This window comes from Poecilia reticulata, linkage group LG23 (genome assembly GCF_000633615.1).
Source record: "Poecilia reticulata strain Guanapo linkage group LG23, Guppy_female_1.0+MT, whole genome shotgun sequence".
NCBI classification, from domain to species: Eukaryota; Metazoa; Chordata; class Actinopteri; order Cyprinodontiformes; family Poeciliidae; genus Poecilia; species Poecilia reticulata.
In genome coordinates, this window is record NC_024353.1 from 13,060,409 (window position 1) to 13,077,304 (window position 16,896).

Below are 16,896 nucleotides of genomic sequence, written 5' to 3' on the forward strand. Positions count from 1 at the left end.
TATATATTGTTCTTTCAAATCAGGGAACAAGAATTAGAAAACAACCTCTTCTGAGACTGGAAAGTCTCAGAAGAGGCTCTGGCTCCACCAGATCACCAACCAATTCTGAGGATGAACCTTCACATCGTCTTCATGGAGGGAGGATTTTTATTTTTTACACTGAGCAGCTGGCTATATTTTTACAACAGCAAAAACTGGAGTGTTTCTAACACTAAATTCTTAATAAACATGATTTGATTTGGACAGAATTGTTTCCCCTTCTTCTACCATTTATCTTTAATATATTTTATTCATTGTTAGCTTTCAGGGCCCTGTGATGGACTGGTGACCTGTCCAGGGTGAACCCTGCCTCTCATCTGATGACTGCTGGAGATGGGCACCACCAGCCCCCCTCAAAACCCTGCAAGGATCAGTGTGTTCAGATCACGAATGGAAAGATTTTAAGGTAGTTTGTCTCTCAAGTTTACACTTAAAACAGCTTCATAATTAATGCAACATAAACTGATTTTATTATATTGCTGACTATTTTTTCCTACTAACAAACAGGCAAAGAGAAATGTTTTTCCACCCCAGGCATCCGGTCCCAATCATCAGTTCTAATGATGCCACATATATGGCAACTCCACAACGTGCTACAAGTGCTTTTTCTGTTTAATTGCTCTATTGTTTTATTCTTTTTTTGTAGATTTCTGTAAAGTGTGGTGGTCCAGTGAATGTCCAGTGAATGTCACTGTTACCTATTGTTTTATTGTGCTAATTTTCATAATTTACAGATTGTCTGTAAACCTTTAATAAATTGACAATTTGTTCAATTCTGTGATAGTAGAGTGGCAATGTACTCTTGAAAAATGTGAAAATATTTAATATACAATGTAAGTTTTTTTCAGCCAGAATGTGTGTTGAAATTGGTCCTTCTTTGTTCTGGTTGCCTGATATGTTTGAAGTACTGTAGTGTGTATGAAGCATGTAATGTACAAAGTGACAAAGAAAAATAATAAAATACATTGATAACTAAAAAGTGTACTTAGCGATTATAGTAAACCAAAAGAGTAATTGGAACATACAGTGATCATACTACTAATACATAAAATATGCAATGCTTAGAAGACATTCTAAATATACACAAAAATAGTAGACTTAAGATATGCTAATCAAGCACTTTTATATTACATAAAAAGTTGTATACTTAAAGCATACTAAGTAAAAATGTAGTTGTTCCAAAAAAGCATGTGAACACTTAGTACAATTTAAATTGTGCTTTTCTACAATTTAATTACTATTAAAATACAGTAAGTACAAAATTAGTTGTTCCAAAATGACACACTTCAAGTTTACTGGCTTCTAGTATGCTCAAGTATGCTAAAATTTAACATACTTATATTTCACCAGGGAATGTTTAAATATAATTTTTTTAAGTGCTTTAATCAGTCTTTAAGGGATCAGACTTATTTCCTTCATAATTTTCCATTTTGAAATGCTGACCAACAACAATCCCTTGTGTTGTGCGGTATTTTTATAGTAACATTTTGGCAACTACAGCAGCCAGTAATTTATCGTAAAGTTGATTTTTACAATAAAATTTCATAATTTGCCTTGTTGTTTACTTATGTAGACTAATTATATTTGCAGTATATCTGTTGTTTTTATAGTAAGTTGCCTTAAACAGTTTGCAGTTCTGAACTGTTAAAGTGATTGTTGACAAAATATTATACCATAATGCCTCATACCGTTCGGCCGTATTTACTATAGTAAAATTCACAACTAACGGTTTTAAACTGTAAAATGTTTTTACAATAAAATACCATAATGTATCATACAGTTCTGCTGTGTATGTTTGCATATCTGTTGTTTTATAGTAATCTTCCATAACTTTTAAAGTGACAGAACAATAACCATTGTTCTGTCAATGGTTATTGACAGAACAATGGTTCTGTCAACAGTCATATTTATTACGGTGAAATTCTGGCAACACAGCTGCTAGTAATTTAATGTAAAATGTTTTTACAATAAAATACCATAATATATCATGCAGCTTTGCCTGTATTTCTTTTTCTCTAGTTAGTAATTTTCTGAAAATGGTTTACATTCTGAACCATAATGTCTTGCATATTACAGTCATATTTGCTAAAATACAGTAAGATCTTGGCAACAGCAGCTGACATCTTACAGTAAATTGAAGACATTGCTTTTACAGTGTAAGACTAAATACACTTTGACAAAATGTAATCATATTTTCTTTCTCATACAGCTATTTAAATAAAGAGTGCAGTACAATTTGAGTGGAAAGCACAATAGAGATAAAAAAAAGGTGTAAAAACCTCAGGAGGTGAAGAAACACTTTTCAAATCAATTCAATTTGTTTCAAAACTAATTTATTGATCCCAGAGGGAAATTAATTGTTGTAACTCCTTAAGTTATTATTATATGATCATGGCTGTGGGCAGGAAAGATCTCCTGTAGCGGTATGTATTACAACGAATTTGAAGAAACCTTCAACTGAAGACTCTTGTGAGTCTCAAAAAGAGAATGGTTGAGGATTGTCCATAATTTTCTTGATTTTATGTAAAAACCTTGTTTGCTCCATCATCTCCAGATGTTCCACAGGCGTCCCCAGAACAAAACCAGCTTTTTTATCAGGTTGGTGAGACTTTTAAGAGACCTTTAGCTCTGATGCCAAGGTCCTGTTGCTGTTGCCCCAACAGATGATGGCAGATGCTGTTGAGAAATTTCGCTCTCAACAGCAGACTCACAAGAGCTGCAGCATCTTGAGGCTTTCAAGGATCTTAATTTCCTCAGGAAGTACAGTCTGCTCTGTCCCTTTTTGTAGACAACTTCAGTTCAGTCTTTTGCTCAGATGAACACTGAGGTATTTATACTCAAATTCAATTAAATTCAAACATAATTTATTGATCCCAGAGGGAAATTAAATATTCTTGTAACTCAACCACCTCCACTTCTTCTCCCATGATGGAAATATGGTTTGATCTAACCCCGTTTTGCCTGAAATATACAGTATAATCATCTCCTTTGTTTAGTTCACATTCAAGATGAGATGATTGCTCTCACGCTATGCCACAAAGCGGTCAAAGAAGCTGAGAGAGCTCTCAGCTTCTTGTCCATCTTTGATACATCAGATGACTGTGGAGTCATATGAGAATTTCTAGCTTTTGCTGGAAGTCTGGAATGTACAGAGTGGAAAGGAATGGTGAAAGTACAGTCCAAAGTAGTGCTCCTGTGCTGCTGACCACCTGGTTAGACACACAGTCCTTCAGCCTCAAAAACTATATTCTGTTTGTCAGGTAGTCCTTGTTCCAGGTGATTGCTGAGGCCTCCACATGTGCCTTTCACCTGAGTTTCTCTAGGAGCTTCATGATGAGAGATGTCAGGGCAACAGGTCCATAGTCAATGACCGATAGGGGAGTTTTCTTTGGTATTGGAACAATACAGGATATCTCCCACATCAGTGAACCTTGGCAAATACCTGGCATATCGACAAATTTGTGGTGGATTGGGCTGACTAGCGAACACTCAGACTGACATGTTGTGGAACAGAGGCACAAGTTGGAAGGGATTCTTTCGCAGGCAAACTTTAGACGCTAAAACTCACGAATGGAATGGAATCGATCTTGGAGAAGTTGCTAGTTCCGGCCTGGTGGAAACGACCACACTAATTTGGAGGTTTGGAATTAACAGAGATGTGCTGTTTGAGATTCTAAATTTGAAGTTTGTTTATTCTGAATCTGGCTCCCTTGTGTCTGCCTTGGCTGGCCGGCTATCACAAATCTACTGGGGTTCATGCAAACAAGCTGCTCTTTCCCACCCTCTCAACACTCCTTAAATCACCTGTGGAATCTTATCGTCAAACTCTTCAAGGACTTGCTCTTAGATAATACCACCTTTATCAGAGACTATTTTGGGAGAACAGACTTTAACAAGACACAGACTAATCTGCGAACACGCCATAGCTACAGACAAACACACACTCCCTCACCTCACTATCTTTGCTGGCTCATGTCTTTGTATTATTTGAATGTTGCTATTTGTGCTCGTTTTCCTGTTGTGTCATTTCTTGCCCTGACTTTCTGTCTAGTTCAGGGGTGGGCAACTCCAGGCTTCGAAGGCCGGTCTCCTGCAACTTTTAGATGCATCTCCTCTTCAACACACCTGAGTCAAATAATGAGGTCATTAGCAGGACTCTGGAAAACCTGATTGCACTGAGGAGGTGATTCAGGTATTGGATTTTAGTGTGTGTTACCAGGGAGACATCTATGAATTGCAGGACACCGGCCCTCGAGGACCAGGATTGCCCACCCCTTATTATTACTTTTAGAAATTGTAATTACTTTAGACCAATGTTTAGCTTAATACTTTTTAGATTATTATCCAGGGAAACTCCTATTAGTCTATCCATAGAAATTCCTTGTAGCTTACAACAGGAGCATCTAGTTTATATATTCACTCAACCCAGAACAGGAATAAAACCTATTAGAATAAAAAGTTCACAGCTTATTAGTTTACATACTTCAATCAACCTAGAACAGGAATCAAACCTATTAGTTAGAACAGTAAGATTCAGAGGAACTCCTATTAGATTATTCAGAGGAACTCCTGGTGTACCCATTCTTAGCTGCCTAGCAACATTGGACACACGAACTGATCGAACCTGTTGTACTATATCAGCTCTGTGGTCACAGAGGTTTGGAGAATCAGCAGGAACATTTAGTTTATAAACTCAACCCAGAACAGGAAGTAGAACTTAGAATCCAGAGAAACTCCTATTAGCTTATCTAGAGAAACTACTCAACATTTAGCACCATCTACTGCAGGGGTCCCCAAACTACGGCCCGCGGGCTGGATCCGGCCCGCCTCCACATTTGGTCCGGCTCCCTGAACAATACCAGAGAGCATTCAGATTTTTTTTTTCATTTACCGTATTTTCCGGACTATAAGCCGTTTATATGTGGATTTTTCTTCAACCACCAGGGGGCTCTTTAGCAGGAAGTGAATCATTGGAAATCTGGTTACTTGCGTGCTAACATTGAGCCCACAAGCAGCAAAATGAGTAAGAAACAGATCAGATGTCTTTGTAAAGTTTCTTTGCAAGAGGAAAAGGCCCAGAGAAGAAACAGGAGAATGAATTCATCCCAGACCGGTAGGTGAGTCCCACATTACAAGCCGCTCTGCGTAACATGCGGCGACCKGCTGCTAATGAGGCAATGAAGCTTCAAGCTGCTTCGCCACGTAGAGAMCAAGCAGGCTGTGCATATAAGCAACGCTTCGGGTGTCATTGTCTCTCATCACTCCCAGATGGGACCGTCTCGTTTCAGAGAAACAAGCTCAGGGCTCCGTTTGTCATTATCGTGAGTTAAAATTTTCACGAAAGTAAAATGTTTGTTTTTGTGGCGCTTCTGTTATTTTGAAGGGATATATATATAAACATTACCATAGCGACCAGAATCAGAGCGTTTGGGCAGTGGTTGAGAGGAGATGAGTAGAGCTTGTGAGTCTTAGTCTATTTTATACGGAAAGATTTAAGAATTGTCGGCCGATTCTCCAAACCTCTGTGACCACAGAGCTGATATACGTAGTACAACAGGTTCGATCGGTTCGTGTGTCCAAGGCAGGAGCAACAAGAACCGATTCCAGTCACGAACATCCCGATTCCAGACGATAATCCAGTAAAACCCCCAACATAGCATACGGGAATTTAGAATAACCAAACACGGATGATGATGTAGAAACAATAGTGATAGTTTGTGGAGTCATTTTAAGAGATAAAAGATGTAATAAAAAGAAAAGGTGGTGGATGAAAGACGACGAGCAGCCGCTCTATTTGCTGCACTATGATTTGGAGGTGAATATGTTTTTTCATAGTTAACATTTTTAACTGAATAAACATAATAATGACCTTTAGATTTAATAATAAACATTTCCACATATGATCTCCGATATCCATTGGACTCTCAGTTGCGCGATATGTCAGCTGTTTGGGATTCCCCTCTGTTCTGACGTCACCGCGCTTTCTGATTGGCTCCCTGTCACATTCAACAGGTTGTTTTCTCGTTCCAAGTCAGGGAAAACCYCACAGGTTGCGATAAAAGGGCCAAGACAACCCAAATAGGGCACATTCAGTATTTAGTGGGAACACCAACATGCAGAAGCCTTATCTGACTGTTTATCCCTCCTCCCCCTCTCCCGGGCCGCAACAAAATGTCCAAGTCTTGACCGGTCCGCGGTAATAAAAAGGTTGGGACCACTGATTTAGCACATGCTAGAAGCAGAAACGAAGGATCAGCACTTTTACTGTTACAGTTACCGTTCGGAAACTACCGTAATCAGTTCAGTTAAATTTAATCTTGGCAACTTTTTCATTTTCAACCCTAATAAATGTGATATTCAATTGACCTGTTATGACTCAAATTTTGGGTGTCCGCCCCCCTCTGCTGCTGCTGCATCGTTGTGGAAAACCTGGAGCGGCAGAGATATCTGCAGCTTATATGTGTATGTTTACTGGTTTAAAAAAAACACAAAAAAAAACTTTGGGGTTGTGGTTTATAGTCCGGTGCGGCTCATAATTGGGAAAATGCAGACTATAATCCTTCCTGGATTTTTCTGTGAAGAACCCAGAGAGGGTTATTTGGTTATTATTTATTTCATTAATAGTGTTATTATTTATTTCCTGACTTGTTCTGTGAAGAACCCAGAGAATGTTATTTGATTGTGCTTTCTGGAAAACAATACATTTTTACATTTAGGCTTTCCTACAATCGTCACACTTTTTCTGCTACAAACTGACTCCGGCCCCCAGCAGAGAAGGGAAAAGTTATGTGGCCCTCACAGGAAAAAGCTTGGGGACCCCTGATCAACTGTTTAGAATCAAACATGGAGAACCAACATTTAGTTTTATGCCTCACAAATCTTACCAAACATGGAGAACTAACATACTTTTGTTTGATTTTTCTTTTTGCTCTTTCCTTTGGTTTATTGTTTAGTTTGCATTTCCTTCTAATTTATGTAAAAAAAACTTTGAATTACTCTGTTGCTGAAAATATACTATAAAAATAAAATGATCTTACCTTACCTTTGATATGTAAAATATGTATTGTTGGTGAAAATAAATCTATAGTTTAGTTTCTGTCAAGATGAAAAAGAGGGCTAAGAATTTTTTTCTTTTATGTTGGTTAGTAAATTAATTTTACATAATAGTATCGCTGTTGACAGTTTGCTAAAATTTAAACCATGGCTCCTATGCCAAGTTCTACAAACAAATGAGAAGATTAGTCCAGTTTTTGTCATTTAATGAATTACAGCGGCAGCAGTGCACCCCAACAAAGTAAATCACACTGGTGTAAAACAACTTTAAACCTCTTATTTTCTGCTTTTCCTCACTCTCTGTGTCGCCTTTACTCTACATGCAAACTCGTTGCATGTAGAAATCAACACAATGCCTCCCCTATCCCACAGAGTAATATATTGACCAGAATGTCTTGCGCAATAGTCCGCTTCCTACTTTTGGAGAGGTCTCCGGTCCGCTTGGTTCTCACATGCATTCAAACCTCGTCAGAGTTTACTTCAACCCAACCGAGAGAAAGGTTTTTAGATGGACTGGAGTTCACTTTTTTGGTCCACATTAGAGTTTGCATTCACACCTCCCCAAATGAACGGAGCTTTTAAACAAACTACAGTTGGAAATGAGTAGTGTAAAGTAACAAGAAAGTTGGACTAAGACACTGCTTGTCAACCACATGTTACAATCTGGTTCTTACCTTTAGTGAGAAGAGGCAGTGCAAGCAGAGAGCAATCATCAGTGTAGCCAGCAATATGGTGGACACGTTGCGCACATCACCCAGAGATTCCACAAGGGGAATGCTGCCCACCTGCCAGTCATAGCACAGCACAACAGGAGCCAGGAGCAGCCAGGCATTAAAGGACAGCAGGTATGAGTAGGTAAGGAACCTGCCGGAAGAGGGAATAGCGTGAACTATTTGGTGGAGACACACAGCTGAGACAAATTAGATGTTTAAGAAGAAATTGAAAAAAGTTTATTGCCCAACAAATGAACAATTCAAATCAATTAATATATGAAAATGAGTTTTCATTTACAATTACACAGTAAATTTGGAAGTGTTCCATCAATTCCTACAGAGTTAAATTCAACATTTTGAAAGTGTCTATATTGGTCCACTCTGGATAGTGTAGAAATGACACTTTTGTAAGTGTTATTTGTGATATAGTTGAATCAACACTCACAGTAGTTGAAATTAAACACATTACTGTTGACTTACTCAACACTAGTGTATTTTGTCAAAAGTTAACACTATGAACGTGTTAATGTAACACAGAACAGTGTAATGTATATATTAACATAGAAATCTAAGTTTTAAAATACTACTGGCAGGGTGTGCTTTGGTGGCGCAGGGGTTAAGCACAACCCACATATGAAGGCTCTAGTTTTCAATGCGGCTGTTGTGGGTTCACTTCTCGGTTTTCCCGTTCTCTCATTACCCACTTTTTTGTCAATTTACTACCAAATAAAAGCCATTAGAGCAATAACAACCTTTTTTTTCCAGAAACTACTGGCCATCAATAATCCCCAAATTCATTTTAAAAGACATTAGATGCCACTTGAATCTACAAAAACACCAGCACCATTTGCAGTATGTAATCACTTTTATTTCAAAACATCAAACAGCACTGACAGCAATATACAACAAAGGTCATTCATTCATGGTACTTTGCACTGAAGGTGAAGCTTTGAAAGTTCATTGGAAGCGGCCATGGATGGTCTTGTGATCACTGATGGTGAAGTGTCTTTGGTGCTGCTCTTGTTTTCGCCAACATTAAGGAGGAAGACTTCCAGCCTGGGAGGAAAAACAGGAAATATAGCAGAAACATTAGGATAATAAATAAATATTTTAAAAAGAAGTGTGAACAAAACTAATCAGACTCACCTGTGTGTGTCACCATCATATTCATTCAAATTGCTCTGCCCACCTGGTTTACAAGATGAAGCATAAAAAAGTCAGAAATAATTACTAAAGAAATTAGTCAACTTATAGAAGAATTTTTGGACCACATTAAAAGTCGTGCCAAACTGTCTGAAGAAATGTGTTGAAGTCATCATAACAAGCTTGTCACCAACATGACACACTAACAAAGAAAAAACATTTTGGCAGTTTTGAGATAAGGCACAGGTACAAAATACCAGAGTCAAATGGCTCAATTGCCTCCTCATTGTGTAGATAAGTTCTCCAGAGTCCTGCTAATCACCTAATTATTGTATTCAGGTGTGGTGCAGTAGCACCACACCTGAATACATGTTGCAGGACAGTGGCCCTCCAGGACTGAAGTTTGACACCTGTGGCATAGATCAAGCCAACGGTCCAGCACAGCCACTCCCCCGTTTAGCAGTCTACAGGCAAAAACTGAAAGAAAACGACCTCCACAGCTAAATAATGTTAACTCAAATGGCCTCCAGATTTTCCTGACAGTTTTAATGTTTGGTTAAGACAATAAATAGTCGTATATACCGTGATATCCAAACAAATAAACGTACGCTAAGCAAACTGTGTATATGAATCGATACTCTTGTGTAAACGGAAAAATAATGCCTCCATAAAAAATAGTCAAAAACATGACAATTTTAACATAGAACTTACCTTGTTATAATAAGCTCCAGACAAGACGTCATACTGCTGCCCCTGCTCCTCAGGCAAACATGTGACGCAGTAGCGGAACAAGACGGCGTTGGCCGGGGGAGCAGAGCTAATGACCGGGCCCAAATAATAAAGCTCATGATAATTTAACTAGGGCTGCACAGTGGCGCAGTTGGTAGAGCTGTTGCCTTGCAGCAAGAAGGTTCTGGGTTCGATTCCCGGCCCCAGTCTTTCTGCATGGAGTTTGCATGTTCTCCCGGTTTTCTCCGGAAACTCCAGTTTCCTCCCACAGTCCAAAAACATGACTGTCAGGTTAATTGGCCTCTCCAAATTGCCCCTAGGAGTGAGTGTGTGTGTGCATGGTTGTTTGTCTCTGTGTTGCCCTGCGACAGACTGGCGACCTGTCCAGGATGACCCCACCTCTTGCCCGGAACGTTAGCTGGAGATAGGGACCAGCAACCCTCCTGACCCCACTAGCGGACAAGGGTGTAAAGAAAATGGATGGATGGATAATTTCACTTTACAACATAGACATGCCCGCAACAGCAGAGCTAACAAGTTTCATCACCACAGAGAGCGACCATGTCATTTTGAAGTTCATGACATGAAGTACAACAAACCAAGAGAAGAACGGAAACATGGAGCTACTGGTCAATAATGATGAAACAACACAAATTCAAAACATGTTAATGTTCCATAGAAATGCTCTAGCTAGTTTGCCATTTGTTGCCAAGTGACTGATGATGACGTTGGTGACAAGCTTTACCCACAATGCACCTGGAGACAATAAGAATGATTCATTTGTAGTTTTGTATGTCATAAAGTTAAATATAAGAGTGAAAATAAAGCCAGTCATGTAGCACAACATTTTATTCAATATTTTACACCCACTATGTCACTAAAATCAGTCAGTCTGGTAAGGTTTTTAGCAACCATGAGTCAACCATGGAGCACCCTACTATATAATCTACTGGGATCTCATGCACAGTTTTTGTCAAGAGAGGGCTCTCCTTTCCAGTTCTTGTCAGATGTGATAAAAACAAAATAATTGAATCCCTGAAGACATGCTCTGCCTCCCATGTGGGTCCCCTCTAGATCCCCTCCGCTGCAACCCCCACCCTGCCTGCAGCTCCTTCCCTGAAGCAATGTCACAAGTATGTTACAATTGTGGGAGAAGCTGAGTTACTGTTAGTGTTGATTAGAAATCAACACTGGACTGGATTGCTTTTTGTTTAACTCTTTGGAACTCTTTAGTGAGTGTTAGGGAAACTAACACTCACTAACACACATGTTGTTGAATTAACACTGTATTTTTAACATACAACACTTACACTGGAAATCTGACACTTTTGAATTTGCTGTGTAGATTCCTCAGGTTAAATACTGTCTACTCACATAAACTAATTTGAATCAGAATTAAAATTCCTTTTGTCATTGTGCAAGAAAAAAAAGCACAACAAGCTTTGAAAAGCAACTCCCAAAGCAAGTCAAATAAATAAGTATATTTCAATAAAAAATAAAACATATAGCAGAAACAGACAAACAACTGGGATGTTAAGAAAAAACAAATAAAGCTTATTTTAGATGGATTTACTCTGTTCAGGGTAACAACAGCTCTTGGGTTGAAGCTGTTTTTAATCTGTTTGTCCTTGACCTTATTGCCCTGAAACGCCTCCCTGAGGGCAGGAGTTGGAAGAGGTGGTGGCTAGAGTGTGAGGGGTCCTTGATGATGCTACAGGCTCTCTGGAGGCAGTGGGTCCTGCACATCTCCTCCAGAGATGAAAGAGGGCAGCCAATCAGTCTCTGGGTGTTGTGACTTCTTTACACTCATTTGTTGTTAAGTATAAGTCGCATGGTTAGTGACTGATTTACAGTTATATGTTAAGCATAATTTACATGATGATTATTATTAATTGAATTGAACATGATTGTATATAATTACAARGRTGAAGTGAAATATATTTAAGTGCGAGACAATTTATTTGAATAGAAGAGGTCTTTTATTTTGAAGAATGTTTAACAGGATCTGGTTCTGTTTTTGTCACTGTCTTGCTTTGTTGATTTTTGGTTGCTGGGTTACGAACAGCTGTTGCCATTATCAGTTGTCATCGTTTTTCTCCTCAATAAAACTGAACAGAAATGTTCAGTAAAAGAAATACGAGCCTCCATCTTGTTTGAAGAAGCTTTCACTCTGTAACACTGGGCAGTGATAATGACCATCAAGAGCTGCTTCCTCTCTTCTGCAGTGTAGCTGGAGAACCATGGTGAGTTGCCAGGGCTCAACACCAACTCCATAGAGCAATAGAAGGTCATCAAGAGCTCAGTTCTCAGGAGGTTCTTCCTCAGAATCCTCATGTTGTAGGTGCTCAGGAACCTGAAATTTGACACCATCTCCACCCTCTCCCGATTTATAATGATGGGCTGAATGTCTGGTTTACACCTCCTAAAGTTGACAATCAGTTCCTTCAACTTTCGACCAATGCCATTTACGTGGCCTGCCACTTTGTGGCTGAGTTGCTGTCATTCCCAAACACTTCCATCTTCTTATAATACAGCTGACAGTTGACTGTGGAATATTTAGAAGTGAGGAAATTTCACGACTGGATTTGTTGCACAGGTAGCATCCTGTCACAGATCCATGCTGGAATTCACAGAGCTCCTGAGAGCGACCCGTTCTTTCAGAAATGTTTGTAAAATCAGTGTGTATGCAGACGTGCTGAGGGGGGCGCAAGGGGGTAGAGGGACCAGTTGCTCTGTCTGTTTTAGATAAAGAGCCATGTTTTTAAGGGGTGATGCATTTTATAAAACCAAGTGAATTAAAAAGAAAAAGTCACCCTTCCATCTTTTCTCATCTGATCTGAATGCAGTGAAGATATTTTATTATAGTTTGTGAGCGTGTGGTACCTGGTAAGCAGATGAGGTGAATAGGAGGCAGGGTTGTCCTGTTCTGAAAAAAGAGGCATGGATCCTCCCATGAGCCACAGCCGAATTGACATTATCATCACCACCTGAAGGACAGATAGTATTTTTAAAACAGTCTCAAGGTCTGGCAGATTACATACAGTATAGCGATGTGCATTAAAAAAAACTAAGAGCAATAGTTAAATGAGACAGAACAGGACAATATGATTGCTTAAAAAAAAAAGAGACATTTTTCAAACATGTCTTTTTTTGCAGCAGCAGCTATGCTTTTGAGATACAGATAGTGGCACAGTGCAATATTTAAACAGCTTGATCAGACCTTCCCAATGATTGGCTGAGTAAAAACTCAAACGTTCTTTCTTCTGCTGATCAGTGAAAACACTATGCGTATTCTCGAAACATCCTGAGACGTAGATTCCTTACACAGAATGAAATGTCAAGTCTATTTCATTTAATTTTCAGGATTACGGGTTAGAGATCATAAAAAAAACGATGATTTATTTTCTCAGGATATAATATTACATTTAAAATAATGAAAAAAGGATATCTTAACCCAGAAACCTTCAGACTTCTGAAGAGTATGTGGATTAGCGTTCTCCTTTTTGGCAGCCTTCTGTTCTTTAGACAACAATTTGAATCCACATGGTCAGCTTGAATGGAAAGAATGGAATGGAGAATTATATTCTTTACCTTTTATATTTTTCAAGCTTCTTTTACAGGGTGAGCATAGCCTGAAGAGTATGAGGGTTGAAGTGCTTAAAAAGTCAGAGTAAGGCCAGAGCACGCTCACCATGCGTCTATTCCATTAAAGTGAAAGTCATGATGCTATGGTCCTCAACGTGGTTGACCTGGGTTCGATGCTTGGGAGCACTGGTTGAGTGGAATGAGGGGTTTTTTTTCAAGTCCTTCTTAGATAAATAGATTAGATCGATTTGATTTATTGTACGAAATTAGTAATACAGCTGTTCTTAGGGCATTTATAAACAGTCAAAACAGATGAGACCGATGTTGGGACTGGCATAGGGATTGCAGTTGAATGTATAGTTCCTGCAGTATGAGCTCCACTACATGCCATTTTCATTCATATTATTCTGTATTTGGAAATTAATTCTCTGAACAGATCTGTTTATTTTTCATACTTAACTGATTTAAAATGAAAAAATTATATATCTAAAGTAATTGAATAAACTAAACCAAGTAGATGATTAGTATTTGTCTTTTTGTGAAGAATATGCCAGATTAAATTATTATTATTATTATTTCACAATTTGGAGTTTGATGCCCTCCTAATATTGATGTGATATTTGACAAATGAAAGCTTTAAGTGAAATAGACCTTGTGATCTGAGGAATAGGATTGCCAAATGACTTTTGGTAACAGGAAAGGTTTTCAAAATTAGGTTAGTGTTCACATTTGTTGTCCAAATACAAAGAGACTTTGAAAATTAAGTCTTTGCAACCCAGAATCCTGCTTAGGGATATTTGTAGTAAAGGGTGCATTATACTGGGTCTTCCAGTTAAAAAGAAATTGTTACTTTCCACATTCGTCATTTGCTTACTCAGGAAAAGGGATTGCTGGAAAGTCAGACTCCCTCCTCCAGCTCTCTTAGAAAAGTAACGTTTTACTAGTTGATATTAGATTATACATACTGCAATCTGATTGCAACTATAACTATGCTATTAGAGTTGTTGCAAGTGTATCTTTAGCACCACCTAAAAGTGATTTTGTGAATAGTCAAACAGTGACATCACAGGATGTAGGAAGTTTATGGATGTATACATGTTGCTTGATGATTGACAGTAATCCACAAGCATCTGCCTTCGTCCTTCATCTATTCTGACGTTATCTGTATGTATATTGTTTATTCTTTACTTATTTCTGTTGGGAACTGGAGTTTTGGTTTCTTTGTGGAATTTTTCTGCTTGCCTACTGCTTCCCCCTTCATCCACTAGGTGGTGACTAGAGGCTGCACACCTTGGAGGGCGTGACTGTCGGTGCACCTGTGATTCATCACTCAGTCATCCCGGAGTATATGAAAAGCAGGCTGCCAGCACTTAATCGCTTGAGTGTTTGCCAGTTACGGTACGTTAGCTCTCTGTGTTATCTCTGAAATTACTTCTAGTAATGTATCCTTGTCGCTTCTCTCTCAGGTGTTTCCTTGTGACGCCTTGGAAATTCCCCTGTGAAGCCCGAGACCTGGCTGTCTAAATTTCCCCCCTCGTGACGCCGTGGATTGTTACCCATTGGTTGCCTGAGTACCTTCTTCGCCCCTGCAGACCTTCAATAAACCTTTTCTGGATTCTCAGCTGGCAGTCGGTTCCAACGTTCCCTCTAAGCTGCGCGCTTGCGCAATCGCGCACTGCTCGCACAGTCTCAGCGCACAATAAAATCTATGCAGCGCATAAAATTAGATCCAACGTAAACTGGAAATTGAGCCCGGACATCAGTTTTGACAGGCTAACTCGGGTGAGCCTGTGACTCACAACGATAGGTTCACTTATGCTACGCAGCCAATCATCGCATACTATTGTATAAACGTGCCTTGCCCATATGCGTTGTGGTTCCCTGCAGATTTGAGTTGAGACGCAGCCCCGGCTCCACACGAGTTAACAGGGAAGGGCATCGACGATTAATCTATGTAGCTGAACATAACATTAATACCCTACAGGCTACTTGTTAACAAGCTTAACGTGCTGTATTGTTATTAGCTAGTCACCTTTTAGCTAACATTATCCAACAGCTTTACTCAACTCAGTCGGTTAGTTTGGGGGAAAACTGTGCAAAGTTCTTTGTGTTTTGCAGCCATGATTCTTGACACTTACGTAGCTCTGCTCTGCTGCACAGATGTAAACGTCTCAGCGTTCATGTTGCGTTTGAACGCAGCTCGGAAAAACAGGTTACGACGTATTAACAACCGATTAAACAGTTTTAACTACTGAAAAAAGTGACAGAGGGCACAGATATGGGAAGTACAGAAGCCGTATCAAATTAATATAGGAATATCAGACAGTTGGCCACTCTGAGGTAGAAACAAACAGCCGTAGCTTCCAGGCCACGGGGGGCACAGTTGAATCTGTGGGTGGGCAATGCCCACCAATGCCCGATTAGAAATTATGACAAAGTCGAAATTATGACTTCCTATTGGTCTTTTATTTTTTCTTTCATGGTAGAAATGGGCTTCCATACAGACATGAAAAAGCTGTGTAATTAAATATTTTACAAAGAGTTACAGGAATTTACACTGCATCACAAGCTACAAAACATTTCATTGTGCAGAATGTGAATGTTTTAATGTGAACAAAAAGTTATATCTGAAAGGTGTAATGTTTCATTTCTCACCATGGCCAAAGCAGGACTCTTACATATACTATGCATCTCATGATCAGCAATATTTTAGTTTTTTCATTTCAAGTGGGCAAATCACATATATTAAAAGCAAACTAATGGAAGTTGCTGCTGTAATTTGATTCTTTTAATAACTTGCTATGATCCTAGATTTATAACAGGTATAATACTGCTATAAAACATCAGCTGGGCCATCATGTGCACACCTGATGTTGCTCACAGGGGTCCTCGGTGTGCTCAGGGAGCTTGTGTATACGCCCAGACGCATGAAAAATTAGAGGGAACATTGGTCGGTTCGCTTCTCTTTTCCTCCACACCTGAACTTACCTGTCCGCCCTCCACCTCAGCCTCCACATCACCTACAAAGAACTCACTCCATCAAGACCTCACACTGGAACCAGGACCACTTCAAGGAGACCCACCAAGGGATCATACTTTGGGAACCACTGTATTACCCCCCCGGCGGAAGTCTATCTTCATATCAAGTAAAATCAATTTAATTTTTCCTGAAGTTCCATTTTCCATAAAGAGTAAAATTATTGTGATGGAATGAATTTGATTGATTTGAACTGAAGTCAGATAATATCTGGATATTAACTGGATTTGTATGTAAAATAACTTGATGTTAAATTTGTTAACAATTGGAACTATATAAATTACACAGGACAAAAAATGGGATTTTTGTCAGCTATTGACACCTTGTTCTGCCGTGCGCATGGAGATTGAGGGCTTTCGGCAAGAGGTTTTTGTCAGAGTCGAACACTGCCAGAAATGGTCAAAAACGCTGTGTGTCCGTGTTCCCCTATCACCTCTGTCCCCTTGTGCCTAACAGAGGTTTTCGTATTTAAATGAAGGTGCTGAGAGCCATGCAAATGCAAATCAACTGATGAGCACCGCCTTTTGACTCTTATTCATTTTGTAGCTAATCCTTTTTAATTTCTGTTCACCATAAAGAAGTATGTTTGGAGAAAAC

The 16,896-nt window shown here is 39.2% G+C and overlaps 1 protein-coding gene and 1 long non-coding RNA gene across 4 annotated transcripts in view; one reads left to right on the plus strand and one right to left on the minus strand.

Moving 5' to 3' along the window:
* Window positions 1-16,896, minus strand: part of tmtc1 (transmembrane O-mannosyltransferase targeting cadherins 1) — a 100,170-nt gene that overhangs the window by 47,036 nt on the left and 36,238 nt on the right. For all 3 annotated transcript variants that reach the window (XM_008401212.2, XM_008401213.2, XM_008401214.2), the window contains exons 6-7: window positions 12,561-12,664; window positions 7,767-7,956 (exon numbers count right to left, since the gene is read on the minus strand). In XM_008401212.2, coding sequence (XP_008399434.1) covers window positions 7,767-7,956; window positions 12,561-12,664 — 294 coding nt within the window. The remainder of the gene's footprint in view (window positions 1-7,766; window positions 7,957-12,560; window positions 12,665-16,896) is intronic.
* On the plus strand, window positions 11,736-14,883 carry LOC103459565 (uncharacterized). Its single transcript, XR_532777.2, has 3 exons — window positions 11,736-11,920; window positions 14,531-14,660; window positions 14,729-14,883. It is a non-coding gene; the product is annotated as an uncharacterized LOC103459565 (long non-coding RNA).